General features: G+C 38.9%; 1 protein-coding gene across 10 annotated transcripts in view; it reads right to left on the bottom strand.

The window, feature by feature from the left end:
- LOC108705262 (sorbin and SH3 domain-containing protein 1) overlaps nucleotides 1-27936 on the bottom strand; it is a 138741-nt gene that overhangs the window by 63791 nt on the left and 47014 nt on the right. For 7 of the 10 annotated variants that reach the window (XM_041571063.1, XM_041571068.1, XM_041571066.1 and 4 more), the window contains exons 2-9: nucleotides 22859-22920; nucleotides 22448-22516; nucleotides 15363-15458; nucleotides 10222-10335; nucleotides 6503-6529; nucleotides 6302-6417; nucleotides 2638-3420; nucleotides 736-1086 (exon numbers count right to left, since the gene is read on the bottom strand). In XM_041571063.1, the coding sequence (XP_041426997.1) occupies nucleotides 736-1086; nucleotides 2638-3420; nucleotides 6302-6417; nucleotides 6503-6529; nucleotides 10222-10335; nucleotides 15363-15458; nucleotides 22448-22516; nucleotides 22859-22920 (1618 nt within the window). The remainder of the gene's footprint in view (nucleotides 1-735; nucleotides 1087-2637; nucleotides 3421-6301; nucleotides 6418-6502; nucleotides 6530-10221; nucleotides 10336-15362; nucleotides 15459-22447; nucleotides 22517-22858; nucleotides 22921-27936) is intronic. The other 3 variants (XM_041571064.1, XM_041571072.1, XM_041571065.1) reach the window with 2 other exon arrangements.

Genomic DNA, 27936 nt, shown 5'->3' with positions numbered 1-27936 from the left:
GCTTAAAAGGGTTGTGCAGATGAATGGACAGACTTTGTCCTGATCTAATTTAAACAACCATACATGGGCCAATAGTTGGGTTATTGAAAGAATTAGATTATGGGTCAAACATATACTGTCTCTTGGCACTTATCTACCAATGGCTAAATAAATATATGAATAAGTCAGATGGAGCTGCTTGCTTCAGGGTGTACTGATGCTGCTTCATCCAAAAAAACATTAGCTGATATGATTTTACATCTGGACACATCTACTATGATGACATGAGATAGTGGTCTAGAGTAATCAAACATCTAATTGGTGGCTGTATGTAAGGCAGGTAGGTATATATTTTCAGACATCAATTAATATTGACCCAACCATTTCCTTGCATCTGTGGCCACAACCGTAACCTATACCAACCAAATAAATGTTTGTTCCCTTTCTTTTAACTGCACTAGACTAGTAGAAGCTAACTGATGATTGGTTGATGTGGCTTACACAAATCAGTCCATGTTTCTGCAAAGCCCAGTAATAACTGAAGTGAAACATCCAGTCTATGAAAGGATCTGAATTTTTATGGAATAAACTGGTTTCACCTGCACAATGCATGCATTAAAAGAGGAGCTAGAATGAAGGTGCTTATTCATGCTCTAGGTCACAGTACTGTTGTATTCCAGTCAGTGGTTAGTATCTAGCAAGAAAGCCCTACTGTCAGTACAGAGAGAGGAAACGGTGAGAGCATTTGCAGCTTACTGTGGGTGAGATGACTCCACCGATTTCAGGTTCCGAGACTCTGCGCAAATCCTCCGTTACTGGAGGATGCAGTAAAGGTGGTGGAGAGAGTGGTGGCTGACAGTTTTGTATAGAAATAGTGGGAGAGCTCGGGTTATGGTTTGATCCCCTTTGCAGATGAGGGGGGATAAAATCATCAAGTGTAGGAAAAGCCAATTGGGAGGTGTCAGGCTCTGGGGAGGCTGAAAGTTTGCCAGCAGGTACAAGAGGTGGTGGTGGAGTGCTCGAAGTGCCTTCTTGCTTTCTTTCAGCTTTAACCTGGATGAGTGGGACTATTATAACATCAGGCTGAGCTGTGACTGAAGTGCCATCCTGTGGGAAATAAGGTGTTGTTACGCAGAATGGAAATTTATACACTGTACATGAACAGTGCAGCTGTGATGTGACGTGCAGTAACATGTCCAAAAAATAAAAATAAAATACATGGTGCTTTGACTGAGACAGGAATGGCATAGCTGTGTTCTAAAGAGCTTAAGAAAACAAAACGGTTGTGACAGCAAATTCATGTTTTTTCCGCCAAGCCACGTGCTAACAACAGAGTCAGTGTTCTAGATTTCCCAGCCACATGCCTTTCTCACTATACTGGGGCAGATTTAGTAAAGGACGTTTGATCGGAACCCCCAAAGCTTTCAAGAGGGCCCCTTTGTCACAAAATGACATTTGTAAAGTTTAAAAATATATAATGCACTTATAAAGTGCATTGAATTATAAGTGCTGCCATCCTCAGCTCCCTTGCTGTGGCACAAAGCCAGTGGCTCACATAGCATATTTATGCCAGCATACTTGTGCGCACTTACAGACTTGCCATTGGCTCATCAGCAGGCAAACGGGATGGATTACAGTGCAGAAATGCTACATTATGAATTTTCCACCACTTTCTGCCCCGCGTAACATGCCAATGATACACCTGTCAGCATGCAAGATCAGTAGGTTGAAAGCAGATCAGCTTTATGTCCACTGAAAAAAGGAGGTTCCGTCTAAATATTTGGAAGGGTTTTTTTGCAGTGAGATCTGTGAAGATGTGGAATTCTCTCCCTGAATCATTCGTACTGGCTGATATATTAGATAGCTTTTAGAAGGGGTTGGGTGGCTTTTTAGCAAGGGAGAGAATACAGGGTTATGGAAGTTAGCTTATAATACAAGTTGATCCAGGGTCTAGTCCGATTGGATCTTGGAGTCAGGAAGGAATTTTTCCCTCTCTGAGAGGATTCAAATTGGGTTTTTTGCCTTCCACCGAATCAACTAGCAGTTAGGCAGGTTATATATAGACTTAAAAGGTTGAACTTGATGGATGTGTGTCTTTTGACCCTAGCGACCAAAAATCTTAATTTTGAGGCATGTTGTTATTATGTTCTATCACCTACATTGGTGAATATATAGAAGACTTTAGTTAGTTACTATTTTCTAGGAAGAGTAACCCTAGCAACAAGGTAGCATCTTAAATACCAAAGTTGCGGAATGAAAGAGTTGAAAAACCTCAAAAAAATACCAAGTGGAAATTTTCTCGAAATACCACTGTATGTAGCATAATAATATTTAATTTAGAGTGAGCCTCCATGAACTTTAGGGAGGGACCCAGCCTTTCTGCCCTTGGAACCCCCTGCTATAATTCTTGCCCCACTATGATACAAAAGTGCTAGGCTCACTTGCAGCCAAGTTATTACCAACAATAAGACACCGAAATAAGAAAAAGTGCAGTGTAACAGCGATAACAGATAAAGACAGTATAAAAATGTTAGCAGTTCACTGGATGAGCCTTACAGAATTTCCGAGAGTTAGCAGCTTGCAACATGAAGGTAACAGTTACAGAGAGACGTTAGTTTTGAGCAGCACTGAATGAGACATAATAAAGAAAAGAAGTACCATGCGGCGGTATCCCTTTTGCCGTAAGGGATATTGTGGCTTTGATGAAAGGTAGGGATCCTTTGCAGTCATGTTCACATGGCCAGCAGGTTGCTGTGTGTCTAGCTCTGTGCGTCCCATATCTTGATGTAGAGGACATGGACTCCAGAAAGTGTATATGTCACCGGAGCTAAAGGAATCTTTACTTGGGACAGGGTCAAAGAATGGCCTGGGAGGGACAGGAGGAGGGGATTTTCCGGTGTCTATTAACGAAGGAACAATGTTTGTGGCTGGTGATTTAGTTACATCAGCTTCCAATTCAGCACTCTCTGTTTTATCATGTGCAACGCCAGTGGGATTTTCAGATGCAGCTGAGCCAGTGCTGTTAGATAAACAAGCTACATATAGACTGCTGACCTTTTTATCTTTTTTAGTCTCATGACTGGAATTCATTCCAGCAACACTACTATCTGCAATGCCAGGCTCACTGGGGCAGTGTTTTGGTGACGTGTTTGATAACAAGGAACTAAAAGCAGTGTGTTGTGTTTCAGTGGGGATGGAAGAAGCTGGGGTGTTAGCATGATCGCCCGGAATAGTTTGGGTTCCACTGGGAGTAAAGGCAGGGATAGCCAGCTCGGCATTAGTACATGCTGCAGCGTAAGGCACGTAAGGTTTGGGAGAACTCAGGTAAATACAGTCCAGAATAGGCACAGGTTTCAAATAAGAGAATTTAGTGTTCGTATGTGGTCGCCATGCAAAGCTCTCCTCTTTGGGAGGAGGTGGAACTGGAGGAGGATGAGTTTTCTGCTTAGATTAAAACAGAATATGAAAAAAGGGGGAACAAAAGGAAGAAATGGTCAACAAATGAGCAATGGATCAAATGAGAAACTGGCATTGTACTGCAAGAAAGGAAAAAAAATGGAAAATGGAATGAAAACAGACACACATTTTTATTGATTGGAAACAAGACGGGTGTTATGGAATTCTGTTTAGAGCAGTGTTAATACAAGTTTTGTACTGAAACAAACTAGATAAAGATTGCACATACAGTAAAGTATTGAAAGAGGGACCCTTTCAGCTGAAGGGTGGTGGTCTGACATCACTTGACGTCCCTCCCCGCCCTTTCCTGAATACACAGCACAGCCTCTCTTTACATGCCTAGGGACCCCTCTCATAAAGAGGCCATGCACAGAGCTATGCTTGTGCTCATACTCTATGCTCTGAGTGGGCGAGCCCTCTGTTACATATGGAATATAGCCAGCATTGCCCCAGACAAGGAAGCACTAAGTAAAGTGTCCTGGGTGAAGTAGTCAAGCATGTCCATATCTCAGATCCCAGACAGCTGTACCCTGTTTCACATTTCACACAAACAACATGCCAGTGCTAAACACCCTCTCTTTCCTTTGCTTAGTCACAGCTTCATTTCTGATCCCATCTGGCAGAGGATTTACAAATATAAAAAAAAACTAATATGCAGGATTGGGAATGTTTGATGACACTTTTACAGACATTAATGAAGACATTAACATATTAATTTTACATGCCTCATCCACTATACATGGCATTCCATGTTCCAATAGGCATAATTATTTAACACAACAGTCTCTTTTATTATCTATTATACTATTAATATACTACTGCTATATTACAACTACTACTATGTTTCAATGTTTCAATGTTTCAATGTTACAATTTAAGTATTCCTTATTGTCTACCTGGTAGCACTCCCTGATCTTTAACCTACCCACAGCAAGCAATGAAAAACACTACACCACAAAGGAACTGCTCTGATTCCCTATAGGATGTGATTGCAAATAGAGCCAAATACTGGAACCAGAGTCAGTTAAGGAATGCACTTGTAAAACTGGTCACACTAGCTGACCATTCACAATCTTTGACAGATCAGTCCATGGGCCAGGTGGACAGATACCATACTGAAGGCTGTCAGCCCAAACTATATGAACTTCAAGAAGAGAATACGAGCTGCAGCAGCCCCTCTATACATATCCCATGTACCCGCTAAAATAGCACATCAGCAGATGAAATATGCCACTAACGGGCATGGCTATATCGGGGGTAATCTGAACGTTCGGCCCTATGGCCGAACAATTGGATTACGATGCAATGGGCTCTGGCGGGACGATCGGGACAAAATCAAACCTGTCTGATAGACCAAACGACTGATCTCGGCCAGACGAAAAATGCCGGGACTCTCCACACATGGTTTGAAAATCGTACAAATCCTTGATACGTACAATCAGATCTTTGCGTCTATGGCCAGCTTTACATTGCCAGGCAGTCTGGTGTATATTTGAAATTGTTCCAGACCAACCATATCTAGATTTGTAAGGCCACCTTAACACTAGCTGCCAAAAAGCACACAGAGATATCAACAGCTCATAGGCCAGCATGGGGTAGATTAACATACAGCGGACTCACTGTGTAGCAAATAACAAGGCAATCACAATGTTTAATTTCAGAACACAGAAATTTCAGGAGCACAACTGTTAGGCCTCTGTCTAGCAAATTCCCCATGCACTGTCCTGAATTTGCAATTTAGTTTTATGCTCACTACAGTGACAAATTGATGGATCCCTGGTGCATGGGTCAGACCATCAAACATCTTATCGAATCGATTATTTAATTCAGTTGCCGGATTATACCCAATATGAAGATGATTGGCTGATATTACATGTGCCTCTACTCTTCACAATTCTTTCCTGCAGATCTGGTGTCTCGATGAGCAGCTTGCATCTGTTTTTTACATTATGCATCCTGATCCACCCTCTGTAAATAAGCCCTATACAATCTTTCAAAAGTATTCAGACCCTTGACTAAACATTTTTGTTTAACTTACTAGGGACATGTGAACCATATGTGAATCAAAGATTTACATCTATTAAGGGACACAGCAGAAAGCCTACAAGTTTAAGAAGCAAGAAACAGACTGTTTGTTCCAAAACCAGTGTATGAGCAAGATATAATATCTGCCTCAGTATAGGAACATTTCTATCCATTTTTTAAAGAAATGCAGGGTTTTGTTTTGTTTTTACATTTGGTGAAATTTTAGATTAAACAGTGATTTTAAAACATTTTTAGACAGACGTTCTAAATATGAAGAAGCCAGAAAGGAGTGTTAGAAACTGATTATATGTCTCACTTCTGTACAACTTACATACAACTTTATTCACAGTGAAACATAATGAAATGGAGAGATTTGGGGGAGAATGCCTATTTCCTTTCTAAGATCCTTCTGGGAGTCCAGCCTGAAGGTTATATACAACAATGTTTTCACATATGTTCAAAGAGCTAAGGGGGGGCCAATGGCTTCATAGAAACTCCAAAAAGCACTGATTTAGATGCTTTTTAAGCACTAGTATTTGTTTACCCTCTGTCAATTTTTTAAACAAATTCTGCAACTGCCCCTTACAGATATTGAATGTAGCATACGCCTAAAATTGTCTCACCATATTAGTTCACAGTTTTAGACACGCAATGTTTCGAATAGGCATGGCAGTAAATCCTATAACCCCAACATAAATTTAAGGTATTAAGCCTCTGTAGTTTTTGCCAAACTACAGTTCTCAGCAGCCTGCACATTTGGAACCTTCAAATTACAAAACGCTGATATGAAAAATATCAAATGCCAATTAGTTAAATGCTAAGGATATCCAAATATTCCTACCTGTGACTTGCTGTCAAAAAGGAGATTGGGGCGAACACTGCGAAAGCCTTTAGATGCTAGGCATGAGTGCTGAGAATCTCCGTTGGTCTCGGCTACTGACGGAGGCCTGTCATCATCTAAAAAGACCAAGGAGAACTAAATACTCATACACTTGTGGTAATGCAGCTACAGTTCTACCAAAGGGTCGTGTCAAAATCTTACCGGTCACATCCACTGCTGGGGCATCATCTTGTTAATTCAGCGAATCCATAAGAGCAAACAAAGAAAAAGTGTTTAAACATCCAGAAAACAGCACTCTACTGATAGCACAAAGCTTCTAGCAGCAGAGAGCTAAAATAAAAAAAAAACAGGACTATTAATGCAAAGTGCCATAGTAACTGCCAGGGCAGATCATGTCCCAAAGTTTTTGACCTTTCTAGACACAAAGAATTCTTTCAGCGAAATAAAGAATTTATTGTGCATTTACTCTCCTCGTTTGAAAAGCAAAACACAATGGAGTGGTTGGAAAGCTGTGAACATGATGTGAATCTTGTTCTACAAAGTGTAAGGAGGTTTCACACAAATTGTGTGGCACAGTATTATCAGCTTTTGTCCTGCACTCTAGGAAACAGCAGAAGGCTAAGGGCTGGGGTAAGGGGCTGGGCAGGGGAAAGTAGCTTTACATGGCTTTCCTTATAGAAAACAAGTTACAAGGTTAGTCCTGTGCACATGAGGAATTTCTTTTAAATAATTTCACTTGGTTATGCACAGCAAGCATTCTAACATATTCAGGGTAACTACATTGTTTTGAGTATCGTTACATGACCAGGCAAACTTTGTAACTCTTATTAAATTTAAAAATGTGTGAATCCGAGCCCTTCTATACTTAACAGACACCATAGGGCTAGTTTATTGGATCTGTTATCTGAAAAGCTTGGTAACTGTGACTTTCCAAGAACGGGGTCTTCCTGCACTTTTATCACCATACCTTAAGTCTACTTAAAACATTTAAACATTAAATAAATCTAATAGGATTGTGTTGGAGATTTGGGGGCACATTTATCAAGGGTCGAATATCGAGGGTTAATTAACCCTCGAATTCAATCCTCAAAGTTAAATCCTTTGAATTCGAATATTGGATTCGAAGGATTTAGCGCAAATACTTCTATCGATCGATCGAATTAAAAATTGTTCGACCGAACAATAAAATCCTTCGAATCGAACGATTCAAATGATTTTAATCGATCGATCGAAGGATTTTTCTTTGATCAAAAAAAGCTTAGAAAAGTGATGGTGAAGGTCCCCATAGGCTAACATTGTACCTCGGTAGGTTTAACCTGCCGAAGTATGTAGTCGAAGTTTTTTTTAAAGAGACAGTTCGACTATCGAATAGTCGAACCATTTTTAGTTCGAATCGAAGTCGATGGTCGAAGTACCCAAAAAATACTTCGAAATTCGAAGTTTTTTATATTCGAATCCTTGACTTGAGCTTAGTTAATGTGCCCCTTGATGTTCCCTCCTTTCCTTTCAGTGCCAATGCGGAGACAAGGTTTTGCCTATCTACTATATGATACTGCCCCAGCAAGCCAAAGCATATGATCTGCACTTTTGCTGCACTGAGGAGGCTTTCACATCTAACTTTTGCTGCACCTTCTGAGTCCATCACATCTAACCAAAACAGTAGGGGAGCTGCACTATGCGAAACCCTTCCTTTAAGCAAGTATTTAGTACATATCCATGCTTTGTATGGCAAAGTGATGCTGCAATGGAATTGCCAGTTATGTGTGATATGTGAGCCCCACATCAATATGAGCCAATGCATACTTCCCACCATATCTTTAAATGCATCAGGCACATGAAACATTTGAAAATGTACCACAAATACCTGGAAGTATGACATGCGAATAAGGGTCACTTTTGTACTTGGAGACCTTCAGAAATATTATAATGTTTTGCAGCATGGGAGAAAAAATATTCCGATACCCTCACCCACTTCTTGCTTGTAGGGAGAGACTAACCCATGTGGAGTGATAAGTGCACTTTAAATGGTTTCCTTTCTAGAAATCTGGTGTATGCTACATGTAATAAAATAATGTAATAAAATAAAAGAATCATTGAAAGGACATTGCATCACAAGTCACCAGAACGGTTTCCCTGAGCCTAATCATAGATCCTACAATCAATAAACTCTACTAGAGGTATGAAGCACTTGTGATCCTCATGATATATTTGATACTTAAAGGGATACTGTCATGGGAGAAATTTTTTTTTTTCAAAATTAACCAGTTAATAGTGCTGCTCTAGCAGAATTCTGCACTGAAATCCATTTCTCAAAAGAACAAAAAAAATTTGACATGGGGCTAGACATATTGTCAAATTCCCAGCTGCCCCAAGTCATGTGACTTGTGCTCTGATAAACTTCAATCACTCTTTACTGCTGTACTGCAAGTTGGAGTGATATCACCCCCTCCCTTCCCCCCCCCCAGCAGCCAAACAAAAGAACAATGGGAAGGTAACCAGATAGCAGCTCCCTAACACAAGATAACAGCTGCCTGGTAGTTCTAAGAACAACACTCAATAGTAAAATCCATGTCTCACTGAGACACATTCAGTTACATTGAGAAGGAAAAACAGCAGCCTGCCAGAAAGCATTTCTCTCCTAAAGTACAGGCACAAGTCACATGACCAGGGGCAGCTGGGAAATTGACAAAATGTCTTGCCCCATGTCAGATTTCAAAATTGAATATAAAAAAAAATCGGTTTGCTCTTTTGAGAAATGGATTTCAGTGCAGAATTCTGCTGGAGCAGCACTATTAACTGATTGATTTTGAGAAAAAAATTTTTTCCCATGACAGTATCCCTTTAATTGTTGGTGCTGGAAATGTTATCTTAGTTGTGACCCAGAATCTTTCAATGTTATTTTTTTGTTTTTTTCAATAACTCCATTTACCTTATTATGGTATATGAGGGTTGCATTGTTTTATCTCATTAATCATTTATCTCATCAATCAATCAATGCCCTGTAGATAAGAAAATTCCACTAATATTAGAATAATTCACTGAAGAACAAGCATGATGACCACTTAAATAGATTGTTCAACTTCCAAGCACTTTTTTCAGTTCTGTTGTTTTCAGATTGTTCCCCAGAAATAAAGACTTTTTTTCAATTACTTTCCGTAATTTTTTTTTTACTGTTTTTACAAAATCTAAGTTGAATGTTCCTGTCTGGTGTTTCAGTCTGGCAGCTCAGTAATTCAGGTGCAGACACTGAACGGTTAAAATTTTGCAACATTTAGTTGATACATTTCTCAGCAGCATCTCTGGAGTATGAGCAACTATTGTATCAATTCTAACAGCTGCCTGTAATGAATGTGTGACTAATGATTCAATATGAATGACTGCCTCTGTTCCCTAATGCACAGGAATAACAATGTGTTTGTACAGAACACTTGGGGGCACATTTACAAAGCTCGAGTGAAGGATTCGAATGAAAAAAACTTCGATTTTTTTTGGGTACTTCAACCATCAAATAGGCTACTACGACCTTCGACTTCGATTCGAACTAAAAATTGTTCGACTATTTGACCGTCTAAGTACTGTCTCTTTAAAAAAATACTTTGACTACATACTTTGGCAGTTTAAACCTACAGAGGTACAATTTTAGCCTATGGGGACCTTCCCCAGCACTTTTCTTACATTGTTTTGATTGAAGAAAAATCCTTTGATCGATCGCTTAAAATCGTTCAAATCGTTCGAACGATTTTTACTTTGATTGATCGATCGAAGGATTTGCGCTAAATCCTTCAAATTCGATATTCGAATTCGTAGGATTTAACTTCGAGGGTCTAATTCGAGGGTTTATTAACCCTCGAAATTCGACCCTTGATAAATGTGCCTCCTGGTGTCTAGTATAATTCAACACAATTCAGTTTCTAGCTTACATGGAGAGAGTTCAATGTCCAGTGTCATTGTAGTTTTCTGACTTTCCAGCTGAACCGGAGAGGTCCGAAGAGTGACTGCTCCTTTCCCTGCACAAAGTTTAGCAGGATCCACATCTACATAGAATATAACGGAACAAGAGTCAGGATTACACAGCACATTGATTACTTTATAGAAAGGATCCAAAAAGCACAGCTTCTATAAGTGACCTTATGCACTCCCGTGATCTAAAATCAATCTTTGATCAATATACAGTACTTGGTTAAATAACAACATTCACTTTCAAGGGGTAGTTCACCTTAAAATAAATTTTAAGGGGCCTATTTATTTAACCTCAAAATTTTCTGGCTGAGTTTTTAAAGGGGGGAAAAAACTCAAATATTTCAAGATTTATTATGCTCTGAAGCTGCAAAAAATCCAAAAATACTCCAGAGAAAACCTGTCAAAATTATGTAGAAGTCAATGGCAGATGGTCCCTTTAACAATTGGAACATGTTCTTTACCTTCAGGATTCTCAATAGTTTCGGACTGTTTGTGCTGGTTTTTGTTACATAATCTGAATAATTCAAGTTTTTCTGAAGTTAACTCCAAAAAGTCGTTCGATTCGAGCGTCAAATCAGGAAAGTCACACAATTCAAATTGACGCACAATTTCTTTGCAACGTGTTTTTGCACCGATTTTTTCGAGAATAATTATTGTATAAATTAAGGGGATTTGGGTTTGGTCAAATTTATTTTGACTTATAGTGAGAAACTGCAATTTTTATCAAATACCCCCGAAGAATGAATGTAAGAGGGATATCCTACAACAATTTGCAATTGGTTTTAATTTATTATTTTTGTAGTTTTTGAGTTATTCAGCAGCTCTCCAGTTTGCAATTTCAGCTATCTGGCTGCTAGGGGCCAAATTATCCTAACAATCATACAGTGATCTTAATAAGAGAGCAGAGAGAGGAATATGAATACGAGAAGCCTGAACAGAAGCCTGAACAGAAAGATGAGTAATAAAAGTAGCAAGTAACAATAATAATAAATGTGTAACCTTACAGAGCATTTGTCTTTTAGATGGGGTCTGTCTATAAAAAAGAAAAAATTAAGGCCAATTGAAAAGTTGCTTATAATTCTATAATATACTAAAAGTTGGCTTTAAGGTGAACCATCCCTTTAACATCTAACGCTGGGGGTTAAAGGAATTTGAATAATTCAAAAGATGCAGTGTTAGTTTAAAGGTTAAATGCACATCAATGCCAATGCAAAAACTTAAAGAAGGCATGACAAAGTGGAAATACATTAAGGCAAAATGTTATGGTTCCGGTGAAAGCCATATGTCAACATTATCACCATGAGTGAAGGTGCAAGCAGAGCAGAGAGCGCTAAAGCAAAATTAACATCTTACTTCTCATCACACCTACATAAAATGTGATCTTGTTGTGATTCACAGTGAATTGCAGTTATACAATGGCAGTATCCACAGGCTTTGCATAAGGTACCCACGAGTTAAGTGGCATAAATATTATACATTTACATACAATAACAAGCTTTCAAAAGTGTAGATTGTGCATTGAAATTATTTGTAGTTAAAATGAATTCTTCCCAGACACAAACACAACTGTACCACCAAGTGGTCACACACAGATGGTGCAGCACATTATTCTGAGATTATTAAGGGATATGGTATAAAGCAATGTTAAGGGCACAAAAAAGATTTAGTCTCATATATTACTGAAACTTCTTCCTTTAAAGCAAGTTTTATGCACATGAATGCCATAAAAATCTATTTGCACTTAATATATTGCTTGTCGAACAAAATTAATGTGATCTTAAAATTGTTTACTGAAGCTGGCTGCACAGCAGGTTGTATAAATAAATAAAAAATAGTTCCTTAAAAGTCCACAAGAGATCAAAACAACCTATAACATTTCTAGAGTTTTGAAGCTTATTAGTTACAGTATACTGTATATTCATATCAACAATATTAACAGCAGGGGCTGGTGCTACTCTTATTCACCAACACTACAACTTTCCCACTTAGTTAATAATATTTTACACTTTTCACACACAGCTGCCATCTGTCTCTGGATTATGTAATACAAAGTGATCTGGACTCTTCCTTTAAACTCTCAACATCCCACTGACAGTACTCACCCTCTAGTTCTTGCTTTTGTTTATAGACTTTTCCTAGTTATTTAGGTACTATAACATGGTTTTTTTAAAAAAAGTGAATTAAATAGGTTTCTCCTCCAATCAGAATTAATTTTATAATAATTTTATAATGTTATAGAAACAGTGGCAAAACTACCAGGGTCCGCACCCCTTCAGGCCTGCTGAAGAGGCAACAAAGACCTTAGCCTAGGGCAGCAACTAGGGGCAGCATGCCGCCCAGCCACTTCATAGGGAGCTGTGCGCCCAACCCCAGTTCGTGGTGCTTGTGCGCGTGTGCGGGGGATGGGGGTAGTACGGGAGCCCGCCAAAGAAATTTGGCCCTGCCGCCGGCAGCTCTGGTGGATGTGAATCAAAATACTGCTATACTGTGGGTAAGGGCACACGCAGGGGCGCTCCACCAATGAGGTGAGTTGAGACACTCGCCTCAGACGGCAGCGCCCCCCTGGTTGCCTGGGGCGGCAAAAATGCCGCTCCTGGTAACTAAGAGATGAATTTCCGGTTTTCAAACCGGAAATTCGGCTCTTCTAGTGCAGAGAGCACTATTGCGCTCTCTGCACTAAGCATCGCAGACCGCCCCTGCCCTCTCCGGCGCTGTAAAGGTTAGTGCCATGGTGAGGGGTGGGGGCGGCGAAAGAAGGCCGCCTCAGGCGGCATAATAGCAAGAATCGCCCCTGGGCACACGCTAAGATTCGGGGAGATTTAGTCGCCCGGTGACAAATCACCTCTTCTTCGGGTGACTAATCTCCCCAAAAATAATCTTAATAGCTGGCGGTATGGCACTCAGATTGCTTAATTTTCAGAAGTCGCCTGAAATTGCCTCACGGGGAAACATCGGGCGACTTGGAAAACTAAGCAATACAAGTGCCATCCTGCTGGCGATTTAGATTCTAGCCGGAAAAGGCTTTTCAGGGAGATTAGTTGCCCCAAATCTTAGCGGGTGCCCTAACAGTATAGCAGTATTTTGCGATTTGTTGACGGGCGACTAAATCTCCCCGATCTTCGTTGTGTCTCTGCCCTAAAAGGTAAATAACTACAATTCTGCCATGTGATTTCCAAAGCCAGCTTGTGGTCCTAAAGCAGAGATTCATCTAAAACTGGGCTTCTTGCACTGGCAATCTGTGGGTTATGGCAAATGCCAGACGGGCTGCGATAAGGTGCCATAGAAAGTCAGTATTTAGTGGGCTGGTGGGGGCTTTTTGGGCCTCTGTGTACCTGAAATGCCAGGGCCTATTTTAATTCTCAGTCCAGATCTGATTGCAAGTGTGGTGCATTTGCTTTCTCCATATAGGTCTTGACTTTATAATTACGGGTGTACAAAATCCAGGAATCAAGTCAGTATTTGGTTAAATCCTAGGATTATCTGAAAGGTGCAGACCGTTTCAGGCCAATGTTTAGGGAATAACCATGTTGATTTCATAAAGGAACTCTTGCGGTGCAATTGCTATTGTGATGCTAAACTCTATAGTTAGTATAGATATGGGTATATAGAATTTATGTGAAAGTAGGGAGGGGTGTGTGTGGATGCTGGGTTTTCATTTGGAGGGGTTGAACTTGATGGACTTTGTCTTTTTTCAACCAGATTTAACTATGTAAGTATGTAACTGCTGCATAGCACAAGAAGCATGAACTTTTTTTTTTACAGAAGCCAAAGTTAGTGTTTCTTTGGACACACCTCTTGAATCTTGGATGAATCCACAAGTTTTGCTGAATAACAATGGGGCTCGGTGATGAGTGGCAGAACAAAACAAAAAGCCTCTGCTTGACTTATAGGAAAACTGTCCCTAGATGCATGCCTTACTTCCTGGTTTACAGGAAATTACACAATGCATGCCTTACTTCCTGGTTTACAGGAAATTACACAACACCACTCCAGATGTCAGCTAGGGGGCCCCAAATGGAAAGAAACTCAATCACTTGTACTTCTGTGTCTAGTTGTGGCATAGCATTTAGGAGATCTTAACAAATAATTCTCATGGAATTGTCAAAGCTACAGATATATAATAGATACCTGCACATTTTCAGTTTTAGTAAACAAAAATCTTGTAAAAAAAATTCTTTGAGAAAACATGGAGACTCAATGAAATGATTCAGTAGATCCTCTAGACATCAGTACCATACAACTGTGTAAATAACATTTCACGATCAAAGGCTGAACCTGAAAATTTAGCTTTTAGGTATGTATGAACAGATCATCTGTGACTGTAACCTGGCATAATAAAATATATAATCCATCAATAAACATGCTTATGCCATTCTCTGTGTTTATCAAACTACTGTCATACCGAAATATGGCAGAAAGATACAAAATAGCACATACATTTCATGATAAACTTCCCCCTGCAATCACATAAATAACATTCCTGCAGTTTCAACCTTAGCCAAGCTCCACAAATGCAGTATCTGTTTAGTTGAAGTTAAATTCTAAAGATTCTATCGGGTCCACCAAAGTGAATCCTGCATCCCAATAGCTGCTGATAAACTACATCTCCAAAATGATGACATAGTCAAGAGCGAAGCATAGTGGGCATTTATTTCACAAAAAGCTTTTACATAGCTGCGCATGTAAGACCCATGCATTGGCAGTATACAGAGACATTAATGGATTCCATAGAACTTAAAACACAGAAAGTACAAATACAGTAAGAATGGAAATGGTGTGGAAATATAATCAAAATAGAAAAAAAAATCTGTTCACCCAAAATCAGCACATTATGATTTAATGTATTCTGCACATACCTCCCAACTGTACATTTGGTATATTTAAGACCACATGCTTATTCTGCATCAACCCCTGATTCACTTTAATCCCTACCCACTTTGGGTCAGAACACCTGAAGGAAGTGAAGACAGTTGGGAGGTAAGCCTGCAGCATCTAGCAAGCATAATGGATTATAGCAAAGTTCATATAAAAACAATGTGATCTGAATGCCGAATCAGGATCCAAACAAGACACATTACTTAATTTGGCAGCAAACATATACCTGCAGTTGGAACAAGATCAGGAAAACTTTTCACAGTCTTCACCGGAATGATTTTAACAGCAGAGACTGAACGGGCACTTAAAGGAGATGCATCTGCTGCAAACACAAAAAGTGTAGAGAGTGTATCCCCCCAAAAGAAAAAAAAATCAAGAGTAACGTTTCATCAGCTGCAAATTTCACTAACATTAGTGATTAGTATTAGCGGTCTAACAAAATAATGACTTGCTTCATTGTATACAATTAGAAGTGTACAAACAAACATGAATTTGCTGCATTGTGACAAAAAATTTTATAACATGGTTACATTAAGCCATTAAAAACGTAAAAGTTCCTGCTGTACAGGGGATCATCCTGTTTTGCTACCTAACACTGACTATAGTAAAAATCTGACACTACTATCCAGAGGGCCATAAAACATGTTATTTTCGACATCATCTGTACCATTTGTGTCAGTTGGATTTTCATTTTACAACATGACAGATGGCATGGTTAGGTTTTGGTGTTATTCTGCAGGGAAGCCAGAGTGTGCCATGGTCCCAAGGATGGCCCATGCTAAATTTGTATGCACAGAAAAATCTTATTTTGGTATTTAGGTACAGGACTGCCATGTTGCCTATGGCAATAGGCAAAAACATATGGTAAAACACAATAATAATGATATTGAGAACATAGAAAATCCTGTGCTGTGGTATTTTTAGGTTACGTAAAGGTGAATGGTAGCTAAAACTAGCTAATAATTAGTGATACACCGAATCCAGGATTCGGTTCGGGATTCGGCCTTTTTCAGCAGGATTCAGATTCGGCGAAATCCTTCTGCCCTGCTGAACTGAATCTGAATCCTAATTTACATATGCAAATTAGGGGCGGGAGGGGAATCACATGACTTTTTGTCACAAAACAAAGAAGTAAAAAAAGTTTTCCCCTTCCCACCCCTAATTTGCATATGCAAATTCGGATTTGGTTCGGTATTCGGCCGAATCTCTCGAGAAGGATTTGTGGGTTCGGCCGAATCCAAAATAGTGGATTCGGTGCATCCCTACTAATAATAGTAAATATTTTTAGCCTTTTCCCTTTGCTGGTAACAAGAGGCACTCACCATACATGTAATAGAAAGTGAAGAAGCATGGCATGCAAGGTCTTCAGGCTCTACTATAGGGAGCTTCTTCAACAGGGATCTGAAACTGTTGCTAAACTACAAATCCCAACACCTTCCAGCAGCCAAACTCTAATAGAATGTGAGTTATGGGGCACAACATGCGCAATTTCTCACCAGCCAGGTTGTCATTTATTTCACCTGCTCCTTTAACTGTGATAAGGAAACTACTGGGAGAGATGTTAAACCTTTAAAGGGGAACTATCGCGAAAATGGAAATTTAATATAAACTTTTAGCATACTAAAATAAGAAGTTTTCTAAATATAATCAATTAAACATTCTTTACCGTTTCTGAAATAATCAAGTTTATCTTCACTATCCCCTCTCACCACCTGTTTCTCTTCATGCAGGAGTTGGGTGTCAAATATTCATTAACAGTTAGAGCCAATATATCTTATAGGGGGGCTCCTTTTGCCTATAAGATATATTAGAGTTCACTCTTTAAAATCACCAGACATCATGTCTCTCCACATGCAGAATTTGTGCAAAACTCAGTTATTTTGTTAGGTTTTGTTTGTACTGGAATCAGTTATTTGAGTGAAGCCCCCTTATAATATAAATTGTATTTTTTTTTTAAACACAAAATCAAGTTCTTTTTGTGTGCTCTCTATTCCAGCAAGCTGTCCTCCGCTTGACCTGGTATGCGTATTAAGAGCGAAATACGACAGCATTGGGTCCGACCCAGACACTATATGGCCAAAAGTATGTGGTCCTCCCTTTTGCTACTGTAACAACTTCTATCCTTATGGGAAGGCTTGCTATTAGCTGTTGGCACATTGTTGGTGACATTTTCTTCCAATCATATCCAAGAGTTTGGACATTGATGTTAGGAGATAGGCATGCTGCACATCAGAATTCCAATTTGATTGGTCAGTAGACTATGGGGTGCCGTTTGTCCCAAATACATTCTGTATACAAAACTATCCCTAATACACAGAATTAATGTCTCTCGTGGTATATATAGTGAATAAAGTATCCCCTCTTGTAATATATAAGGATATTATAAGTTATCGAGGAGTTTCATGACCATATAAAAACACGAGGCCGAAGGCTGAGTGTTTTTATACAGGTCATGGAACTCCGAGGTAACTTCTAATATCCTCATATTTTGCAACTGGGGGTACTTTATTTATTATAAAACACAAATTTCAGTGAGTCATGTGACAGAAATGACATCAGAACTCACCGTTTATAACTGATGACACCAGAACTCACCGTTTATAAGGATATAATTTACAAGATATTCATGGCTTTTGTGTATTATAAGTATTTATGACCATACATAGATAAAAAAAATATACAAAATACTTATTTCTAGTAAAGAATGAGAACAAAATCTGGTTAGTGCACAAAAGGATGTCATTATATTACGAACTCCATTCTGTACATTTCAACAAGCAATCTGTCTCACAAATGTCTAACATCCATGTAACAGACACACTTATGTGTCAAGTTACTTATAGAATGAATTATGTAAAAAAAAAAAAACTTGGACATAATATATAATAGTGTAACTAACTAGTGCATGTCAAGCTAGATTTGACTGACAAAATAGATATCTGTGACAGAAATCAAGATTTTATAGTACAGGATTCCTTCTTTCCACAAAATAAAAGCTCAGTTTCACAAAACAGATAAAATAACCATTCTGTGATGCAATACTGTCAGTCACATTACTGAACCAATAAGAACAAAGCGTACTGCCATATAACAAACAAGATGAAAAGTTGCCAGCTCTGATCCACATGGCCGCATCATCCCTAAGGCAAAGTATCTGGCCTGTATATAGAGGACGCCCTCTAATGTCCCCTGTGCTGCATACAGTGTCGGACTGGCCCACAGGGATACCAGGAAAACTCCTGGTGGGCCCAGGTATCAGTGGGCCCTCATGCTGTTAAACATTTGTGTGTCCGTTACATGGAGGTTATACATTTGTGAGACAGATTGCTTGTTAAAATGTACAGAATAGAGTTTGTAATATAATGACATGACATCCTTTTTTGCACTAACCAGATTTTGTTCTCATTCTTTAATAGAAATAAGTCTTTTGTATATTTTTTTATCCGTGTATGGTCATAAATACTTCTATACCATGAGAGACATTAATTCTGTGTATTAGGGATAGTTTTGTATACAGAATGTTTTTGGGACAAACGGCACGACTGCATTGAAGTCAGGGCTCTGTCCAGACCAGTGACATTCTTCCACTCTCATCTCTGTAAACCAATGGAATTTAATACTTTGTCCACAGGGTTATTATGTTTTTAATACATGGAACATACTGCTGTCACAAAGCAGGAATCAAGCAATTGTCAAAACTGTCATTGCAGACCTCCCAATATTTGTAAAATGGAAAAAGAGAATGTTTTATGGCCCTCCTAATTACCATGTCCATTTTACAAAATTTGGCAGGTAATGAAAATTTAAACACATTTTCTAGGAGTTTCAGGGCCATGTTTTATGTGTTATAACAATTTTGCTAATGAAGGGCAATTACCCATTAATCTGTGAGTCTCAGTTCTCCCAAGAGACTTGCTGATAAGTGATGTGCAGGCTGGCCCAATACCTGACTGCTGTCTCCACCCGCGACCTTACAAATGCCGGCTTCCAACTTCTGGGTTTATAGACGCGCACCTGCTCGCCCTGCCCCTTATGTGACACCATTGGCGGGGCGGTGCGGGTCTATAAAAGTAACCCAGATGTCGGGCGGAGGGAGGGCGGGTGGCGGGCAGGTTGGGAAAAACCCGAACATCACTATTGCTGATCTTAAATAGTTACAATTGTATCTTTGCTTGCTCTTAAATTATTACAAATGTAAGTGTAAGCTCTGAGTATTCTGGGCTCTCTGCTAAAAAGCTTCCTATTTAATTACGTTTTAGAAACTTTGTATTTTTTCTGGTGTCAGTGCAGGAGATGAAAGAGAAGCTCTGGACTTTTTAATAAAAATCCGGGACTGTGGGCTGAGTTATCAAAATTGGGACTGTCCCACAGAAAATGGGCACTAAAAGATATAGACAGTAGGGGCCATTTAGTACCTGCAGGGAAAAGTATCTGCACTTCTTAGTGCTCTAGAAATTGACCCCTAAAATTTCTCTGTAAATTATTTTTCATTTTTTTTAACTGTGTAAATATCACAAGTAAAAGTAATGACTTCCTAAATTATAATGAGGTAACAGAGACAGAATCCCAGATCTGGGATGACAAACATTTTCCATTGTGGAATTGGAATTGTCCTTTTCTCAGTGAATTTATTCAGGGTTGTGAACACACTGCCCTTCAGCTGCATCTGAATAATAATTTCTAGGATCCTCCAGCAGCTTTCACCTTGCTATAAAGAGTGTGAATTGGTTGATAATCTGTAACCAAAATGCTGAGCCCACTGTAACCTAAATAGTATTTAAACAGATACTGACACCAGAAAATAACCTTTTTTAAATCTATAATAATATTGTATTTGCATGCTAATTATAATTTTGCCTTATAAGTATTTGTCAGATGCTTTTACATTACCTTTCTTACCCCCATGTTCCTCTATGAGGAGGCTGCCATATTTGTGCAGCATGAGACCATTAGCATTAGAAACTTTAACTGACAGGTTGAGAAGGGACAGTCAGGTTGGCAAAACAGTCAGGTTTAGGAACTTCAAGTAACAATTACTTACATAAGCAGAACTATCTGTGAAAATCGATCAACATGACCTGTAGGTAACTTTAAATGTAGATTAATATTTTGAAAATAATTTTTTTTATCAAATACTTTTTCTTGTATGATTTAGGTACAGTATTTAAATGCCTTCATTTATTTAGGGCTATTACTGCCTCCCCAGTAAAGTTACAGACCAATGCATATAGTAATGGGTGAGACACAAAGCTTCTGTCTATTATATTATAACTGGCTGAGATTTCAGCTGATTGGGAATCACAAAGGAAATACAAAATGCAGCCTTATATAAGTTACTTGGTCTGGTTCTCTCTCTGTAGCAGCCATTATATATTTGTCTGTTCACTAAGTAAACTTCTGCACCACATTTACACATGGTTATACTGAAGTACGGATATGGGACCTGATATCCCGAATGCTCAGGACTTAGGGTATTTTCCAGATAAATTGGATCTCCATACCTTAAGTCTACTAAAAATCATTTAAACATGTATTAAACCCAAGGGGTTGGTTTTGTCTTAAATAAGGATTAATTCTATCCTAGTTAGAAGCAAGTACAGGGTATTGCCTATTAATACAAGAAAAAGGAAATTATTTAAAAAAAATATATTTTATTTAAATGGAGTATATGGGAGATGACCTTCCCCTAATTCAGAGCTTTCTAGATGATGGGATTCCAAATAATAAATCTCATACCTGTACCAGAATACCAGATGATCTCCCGGTTTTATTATAATCATAAGATAACACAATGTGTATACCATTGTCAACGAGAGTAGGCCGTGGATGTCAGATTCTTTGGTGGGAATCGTCTGGTAGGCCACAAAGTAGCCTCTGTTATTTTGGCAGGCTCAGCAACATCTTATACAGCAAAAACTGTCACTGCATAAATTTGAGATTTTAAGATTAACACTGGCAATACACAATTTGTATGAATATGCTGATTAAACTTTGTGTTCCCTGTTCAGCGTTTAACTGAATGTCACTGACGTTTATGGCTTCAGCTGGGCAATTTTACAAGATGAAAACTGAAATCTTGCACACAGATACAGCAAACTATTTAACAGCTCATTTGTTGAAGTGAAACTCAAGTGTTACAAGGTCCTCCAGCTTAGCTGTGCAGAGATTCGTGAATACTTCATTTGAGGATATTTAAATATACAGAGAGCATCATTGGAGGTAGCACATACAAACAACCCATGCACATTTGATAGCCAAACTATGATCTTCAAATATTTAATGAATTACAAAAACCTAGTTGAGAAGGCACATGTCCTACCCCCTTCTATTAAATATCACCAGTCACCGTAAGAAACAATTTCAAATGCTATTTTATGTTAGTCAAGCCAAATAAACTCCACTAACACTTTAAAAAATGTTTAAATATTGTGTTTTTCCGTACTGGAATTTACAATCACATTAAGCAGACAGGTGGACACTGTTATTAAATTACTGTAAGCTTTGCATCATGCCAAAATCTTGTTTATGCACCAGAATCAGGGACCTGATATTCCTGTCAATGTTTAATTTGAAAGGGACTTTTTTTTATATAGCTTTTTATGTCTGGGTGACTGGTCCCCTTTAAGGAGCACCATTAAAGAAAACATAATATCCCAAAGTTTTTACTATGAGTGTGCAGCTACTAATGCCAAGGAAAACAATACAGCTGATGCAGTGATTTACAGTGGGATTAGGTAGATCATAACTGCTATATTCTTGGCTGATCTAATATTAAGTAATATCAAGTTCAAGTTGTACTTTTTAAAATAGAAGGGTGGAATTCTCCAATAATATTTACAAGTGTTTTTAAACATGTTTTTCAAGTGCTTACTATTCACCAACAGTTTAAAGGAAAGCACAACATACACACGTTACTCTGACATAATATTTCTTTATTTTTACTTTAGCAAACTCATAATACCCCCTAGGGTGCTGTTGTTACAGTTCTCAATATGTGAGTGCCAAGCAAATATCCCAGGGAAGGAAGTATGGGAGTTGCCAGTCACATATATAAAAATGTACAGAGATGGAATATGCTGGTCAGACAAAAGTTATAACTTAAGGTTCATAGTATATATATATATATATATATGAAGAAGACATGATAAACCCAACCACTGAACTGGTGTTTATTTACTAATTAAATTAATGTAATAGAACAAAACTAAGGTTACCTATGACTTTGAAAAATTACAACCTTTCCATGTGCTGGGTCAAAGAATTATCTTGAGAGATAAGAAATAACAAGGCTATGTAAATATGAATCCCCACCTTTTTCTGGCATGTTGCACCTAGGGGTCACTCCGTTGACGACGTTATTTGATATGCTTACTTCATTCTCTGAAAAAGAAAGGAGGCTCATTATAACAGATGTTAATTCTCTAATATAAGACACAGACATGGATGGCAGATAAAAGTGCACCATAAAAACAAAAATTCAAGTGTACGCCTCCATTAACCCTGTAAGTGCTTGGAGCACTTCAATTTTGCTCTTCAATGTGCATGTGAACAAGTGACTCAGCACAGATAAAAGTGTAACACGATCCATCAAATCTACAGAGCTGGCACGCTGCTACTTTTATAGGAACACCACAAATTTTTGTGATCCCTGGCAAGTTCATTCTAGAGAAACAAGGATGAACGTTTTACATGGTTATTTTACATGCTGCATTACTAACTTACCAGAACTCATTATGGGAGCAGTATTGGTCTTCCGTAATTGACTTTGTTTCTGGTTGTTTCTGCTTAAAGACAAAAGAGAGACCAGAGAAATGTTTATTGGGGGCCAAACGGCAGTATTAGTCATCACATCATCTTTCATAAGCCAGAAGGTATGCAAAATATTTTTAAAGAGAACTTCCCGGGCCTTATTCAGATCTTATTCCCATTTATGGTGTCCTTGAATTCACAGGCACCAGGCTCATAAAAATATTCGCTTGCTTATGAAATATCAGTGGATATGAAGTCATGCATTCATGTCTGGCCTTTCTCAAGGTAGAAATAAAACAGAATGGGGGCCTATTATCTTACATTCAGTGCCTTCTAGTACAGCTTAATAATGTCACTGGCTTTGGGGATGGGATCTCTGAATACATTTATAATGTTACTTACATTGAAGAAAATAACATCCATATATCTGAACCACCTATTTTAAGCATCAGATACATCCTTAATTCTACTTTAGAGTTCAACCAAACAGTCTTTTCACCAACCAAACAGGACCAACCTTAGGGCAAATGGAACCCTGTGCCAAAAATTACAGTGGGTGTTCCTCCATAATTAGGTAACCAACAAAACCCCACAGTTAACGAATCACTGACCACAGGTATGGGGATCCATTATCCAAGAACCTGTTATCCAGAAAGCTCTGAATTACGAAAGGCTGTCTCCCATTTTATCCAAATAATCCAATTTTTACAATTATTTCCATTTTCTCTGTAATAATTAAACAGTACCTTGTACAGACTAAGATATAATTAATCCTTATTGAAAGCAGAACCAGCCTATGGGTTTATTTAATATTTACATGATTTTCTAGTAGATTTTTCTAGTAGATTTTAGGTATAAAGATCCAAATTACAGAAAGATCTATTATCCAGAAAGCCCCAGGTCCCAAGCATTGTGGATAACAGGTTCCATACCGGCACTATAACAACAATTACAGTCATTAGCCCAATATTCCAGTCAACTACTCCATTATAAGGTTCTGTTTTATTTAGAAGTTTATTGTGCTCATGAGGAGGAGAAAGTTTCTTTTACATAACTCATTTCCAAGTCGGCAGGTTATGAACAAGTGTCAGTAAATTACAGCATGATTACAAGAGGTAAAATCACTTCTCCCAGTTTGCTGATTAATCACCGAGTATCTTGATTGGTTTAAAAATGACAGACATGGACATTTTTATACAGAGAAAGTCAAGGTAAATAGGGAGATAACACATAACTAATTTTGGGGTCCTGACAGAGGTTTAGAATCCTAGTAAAAGGGAAAAGTATTACAGGTATGGAAGCTATCTGGAATGCTTGGGACCTGGGGTTTTGGATAAGAGGTAAATGAGCATTATGCCTAAAGACTATTAGCAGTGGAGTAAAATTAATGCAGTCTGGCCCCCCACCTCCCTTTCAGGGGTGCTTCGCCAATGAGGCGAGTTGAGGCTGTCGCCTCAGGCGGCAACGCCCCACTAGGTACCAGGGGCAGCAATAATGCTGCTCCTGGTACTTTAAGAGCCAATTTCTGGGGTAGGGGGGGGGCAGCAGCAACTGCTGCTGTCTCAAGGGGTGGAGGGACCAGGATCGCCCCTGCTTCCTTTTTTAATGCATTTTGAATTATTTCTTTGTCTTCTTCTTTCCAGCTATCAGTTGTGGGTCCCTGACCCCAGCAGCAACTATTGCTAAAGCTACAATTTTATTGTTTTTTTTTATACTTTTTATTACAGGTACTTTTTATATTCAAAATGCTCAGTACCTCGGATTTTCAGCATAAGGGGCCTTTTCAAAATTTGCATCTCTATACTATAAATGTATCTCTATAAAGTTGGATCTCTATACTTTTATTCTGCTAAAAACAACTTTAAACATTAAATAAATCAAGTAGGGTTGTTTTGCCTCCAATAAGGATTAATTATATCTTAGTTGGGATCATGTAGGAACGAAGTTGCAAAGCAAAACCTTTTTGGTTCAATAGAGGTGGGTAAGCAAGGGCGTGCTTTTAAGGCTTTCAAGTTAGCTGGGACAGCCAAATCATTTATAAGGTACAAGAAGGCCAATAAATCATGCAAAGAAGCTATAAGGCAAGCTAAAATTGATTTGGAAAAGGATATTGCAGCAAGCAGTAAAAAAAGAATCCAAAATTATTTTTTAAATATGTTAATAGTAAAAAAATGAAGCAGGAAGGAGTGGGACCTTTAGTTTCAGAGGGGGGTCAGTTGGTTGATGAAAACAAATTAAAAGCGCGGATTCTGAATTCATATTTTTCGTCTGTCTACACAAATGAGGAACCAGTTATTGAAGGTTTCTTTCTTAATAGTCCCAATTCTAGTATTACAACTAATGATGCATGGTTCATACATGAGGAAATTCAAAAGAGACTAGAACATGTTAAGATAAACAAAGGTCTGGGCCGGATGGTATTCATCCCAGGGTACTTTGCAAACTTAGCTCTGTGATTGCCAAACCTCTTTACTTAATTTTTCAGGATTCATTTAAGTCTGGCATAGTGCCGAGAGACTGGCAAATTGCTAATGTGGTGCCTCTATTCAAAAAAGGATCCTGTTCTCAGCCTCAAAATTATAGGCCAGTTAGTCTGACGTCAGTAGTAGGAAAGCTTTTTGAAGGGTAATAAAAGGATAAGATACTGGACTTTATAGCAAATCATAATACTATGAGTTTGTGCCAGCATGGTTTTATGCGTAATAGATCTTGCCAGACTAACTTAATTTCTTTTTATGAGAAGGTAAGCAGGGACCTCGATTCTGGGAAGGCAGTGGATGTTATTTACTTAGACTTTGCTAAAGCATTTGATACAGTGCCACACAAAAGGTTACTGGTTAAATTAAGGAATGTTGGCCTGGAACATAGTATTTGTACCTGGATAGAGAACTGGCTAAAAGATAGACTACAAAGAGTGGTGGTAAATGGAACATTTTCTAATTGGACCAGTGTTGTTAGTGGAGTACCGCAGGGCTCTGTACTAGGTCCCTTGCTTTTCAACTTGTTTATTAATGACCTGGAGGTGGGCATTGAAAGTACTGTTTCTATTTTTGCAGATGATACTAAATTGTGCAGAACTATAGGTTCCATGCAGGATGCTGCCACTTTGCAAAGTGATCTGTCTAAACTGGAAAACTGGGCAGCAAACTGGAAAATGAGGTTCAATGTTGATAAATGCAAGTTTATGCACTTTGTCAAAAATAATATAAATGCAAGTTATACACTAAATGGCAGTGTGTTGGGAGTTTCTAATTCTGGGCAGTGTGATCTGTGGCTACTAAAGCAAATAAAGTTCTGTCTTGCATAAAAAAGGGCATTAACGCAAGGGATGAAAACATAATTATGCCTCTTTATAGGTCCCTGGTGAGGCCTCATCTGGAGTATGCAGTGCAGTTTTGGACTCCAGTCCTTAAGAGGGATATAAATGAGCTGGAGAGAGTGCAGAGACTAAGTGCAACTAAACTGGTTAGAGGGAGGGAAGACTTAAATTATGAGGGTAGACTGTCACGGTTGGGGTTGTTTTCTATGGAAAAAAGGCGCTTGCGAGGGAACATGATTACACTTTACATGTACATTAGAGGACATTATAGACAAATAGCAGGGGACCCTTTTACCCATAAAGTGGATCACCGTATCAGAGGCCACCCCTTCAGACTAGAGGAAAAGAACTTTCACTTGAAGCAACGTAGGGGGTTCTTCACAGTCAGGACAGTGAGGTTGTGGAATGCACTGCTGGGTGATGTTGTGATGGCTGATTTAGTTAATGCCTTTAAAGGGGAAGGAAACCTAGTTGGCGCAAATACCCTCCCCCCCTCCCGTGTGTTGCCCACCCTTCCTCCTCCCCCCTGGCCTACCCGTCCCGCTGGGCAAATGCCCCTAACTTGTTACTTACCCTTCTGCGCAGGTCCAGTCCAGGGAGTTCACAGACGACATCTTCTTCCACGTGATCTTCTTCCTGCTTTGAACGGCGTTTTGGCGCATGCGCAGTAGGTGCATTTCGCTGGTAAGGATCTACTGCGAATGCGCCAAAAGTCACGAAGTACTTTTGGCGCATGCGCAGTAGATGGAACCGGCGAAATGCTCCTACTGCGCATGCGCCGGTCAAAGCAGGAAGAAGATTGCGTGGAAGAAGATGTCGTCTGTGAACTCCCTGGACTGGAACTGCGCAGAAGGGTAAGTAACAAGTTAGGGGCATTTGCCCAGCGGGACGGGTAGGCCAGGGGGGGGAGGGAGGGTGGGCAACACACGGGAGGGGGGGAGGGTTTTTGTGCCAACTAGGTTTCTTTCCCCTTTAAGAATGGCTTGGATGATTTCTTGGACAGAAACTAAACTCTATAGTTAGTATAGATATGGGTATATATATATAATTTGTGTGAAAGTAGGGAGGGGTGTGTATATGAATGCTGGGTTTTCATTTGGAGGGGTTGAACTTGATGGACTTTGTCTTTTTTCAACCCGATTTAACTATGTAACTACGTAACTATGTACAAGTTACAGTTCGATGCTGATAAAAAAACAATGGCAAATTGCCTTAGATTGTGATGGTCTAAACCGAATTATGATAGCTTAGGTGACATTGGGTACAATACACTGTCTTATCACAGATAAATACAGTCAAAAATAATTAGTGTTTTGTTTATGCAGACAAAACTGCAATGCCATATTTCGGATAGTAAATTCCATACCCGCACTTGCAATAATCACTAGCTATCAGATCAAATTCTCTCTGATCCATCAGTTAATAGTGCAAATAATTTACTCTACAATATAAAATTTCATCCTTGAACCAACAAGGCCCGAAAATTGTACGAAACCAAGATTCGTATGATCAAATCTTTGCTTCTATGGCCAGCTTAACACAAGATAACAGCTGCCTGCTAGAACAGCACTCAATAGTAAAATCCAGGTCCCACTGTGACACATTCAGTTACATTGAGTTGGAGTAACAACAGCCTGCCAGAAAGCAGTTCCATCCTAAAGCTGGCTCTTTCTGAAAGCACATGACCAGGCACAATGAGCTGAGATGGCTGCCTACACATCAATATTACAAC

The sequence above is a fragment of the Xenopus laevis genome, chromosome 7S (genome assembly GCF_017654675.1).
Source record: "Xenopus laevis strain J_2021 chromosome 7S, Xenopus_laevis_v10.1, whole genome shotgun sequence".
NCBI classification, from domain to species: domain Eukaryota; kingdom Metazoa; phylum Chordata; class Amphibia; order Anura; family Pipidae; genus Xenopus; species Xenopus laevis.
Note: the sequence above shows the minus strand (reverse complement) of the source record. Positions and strands in the feature narration are given on the sequence as shown.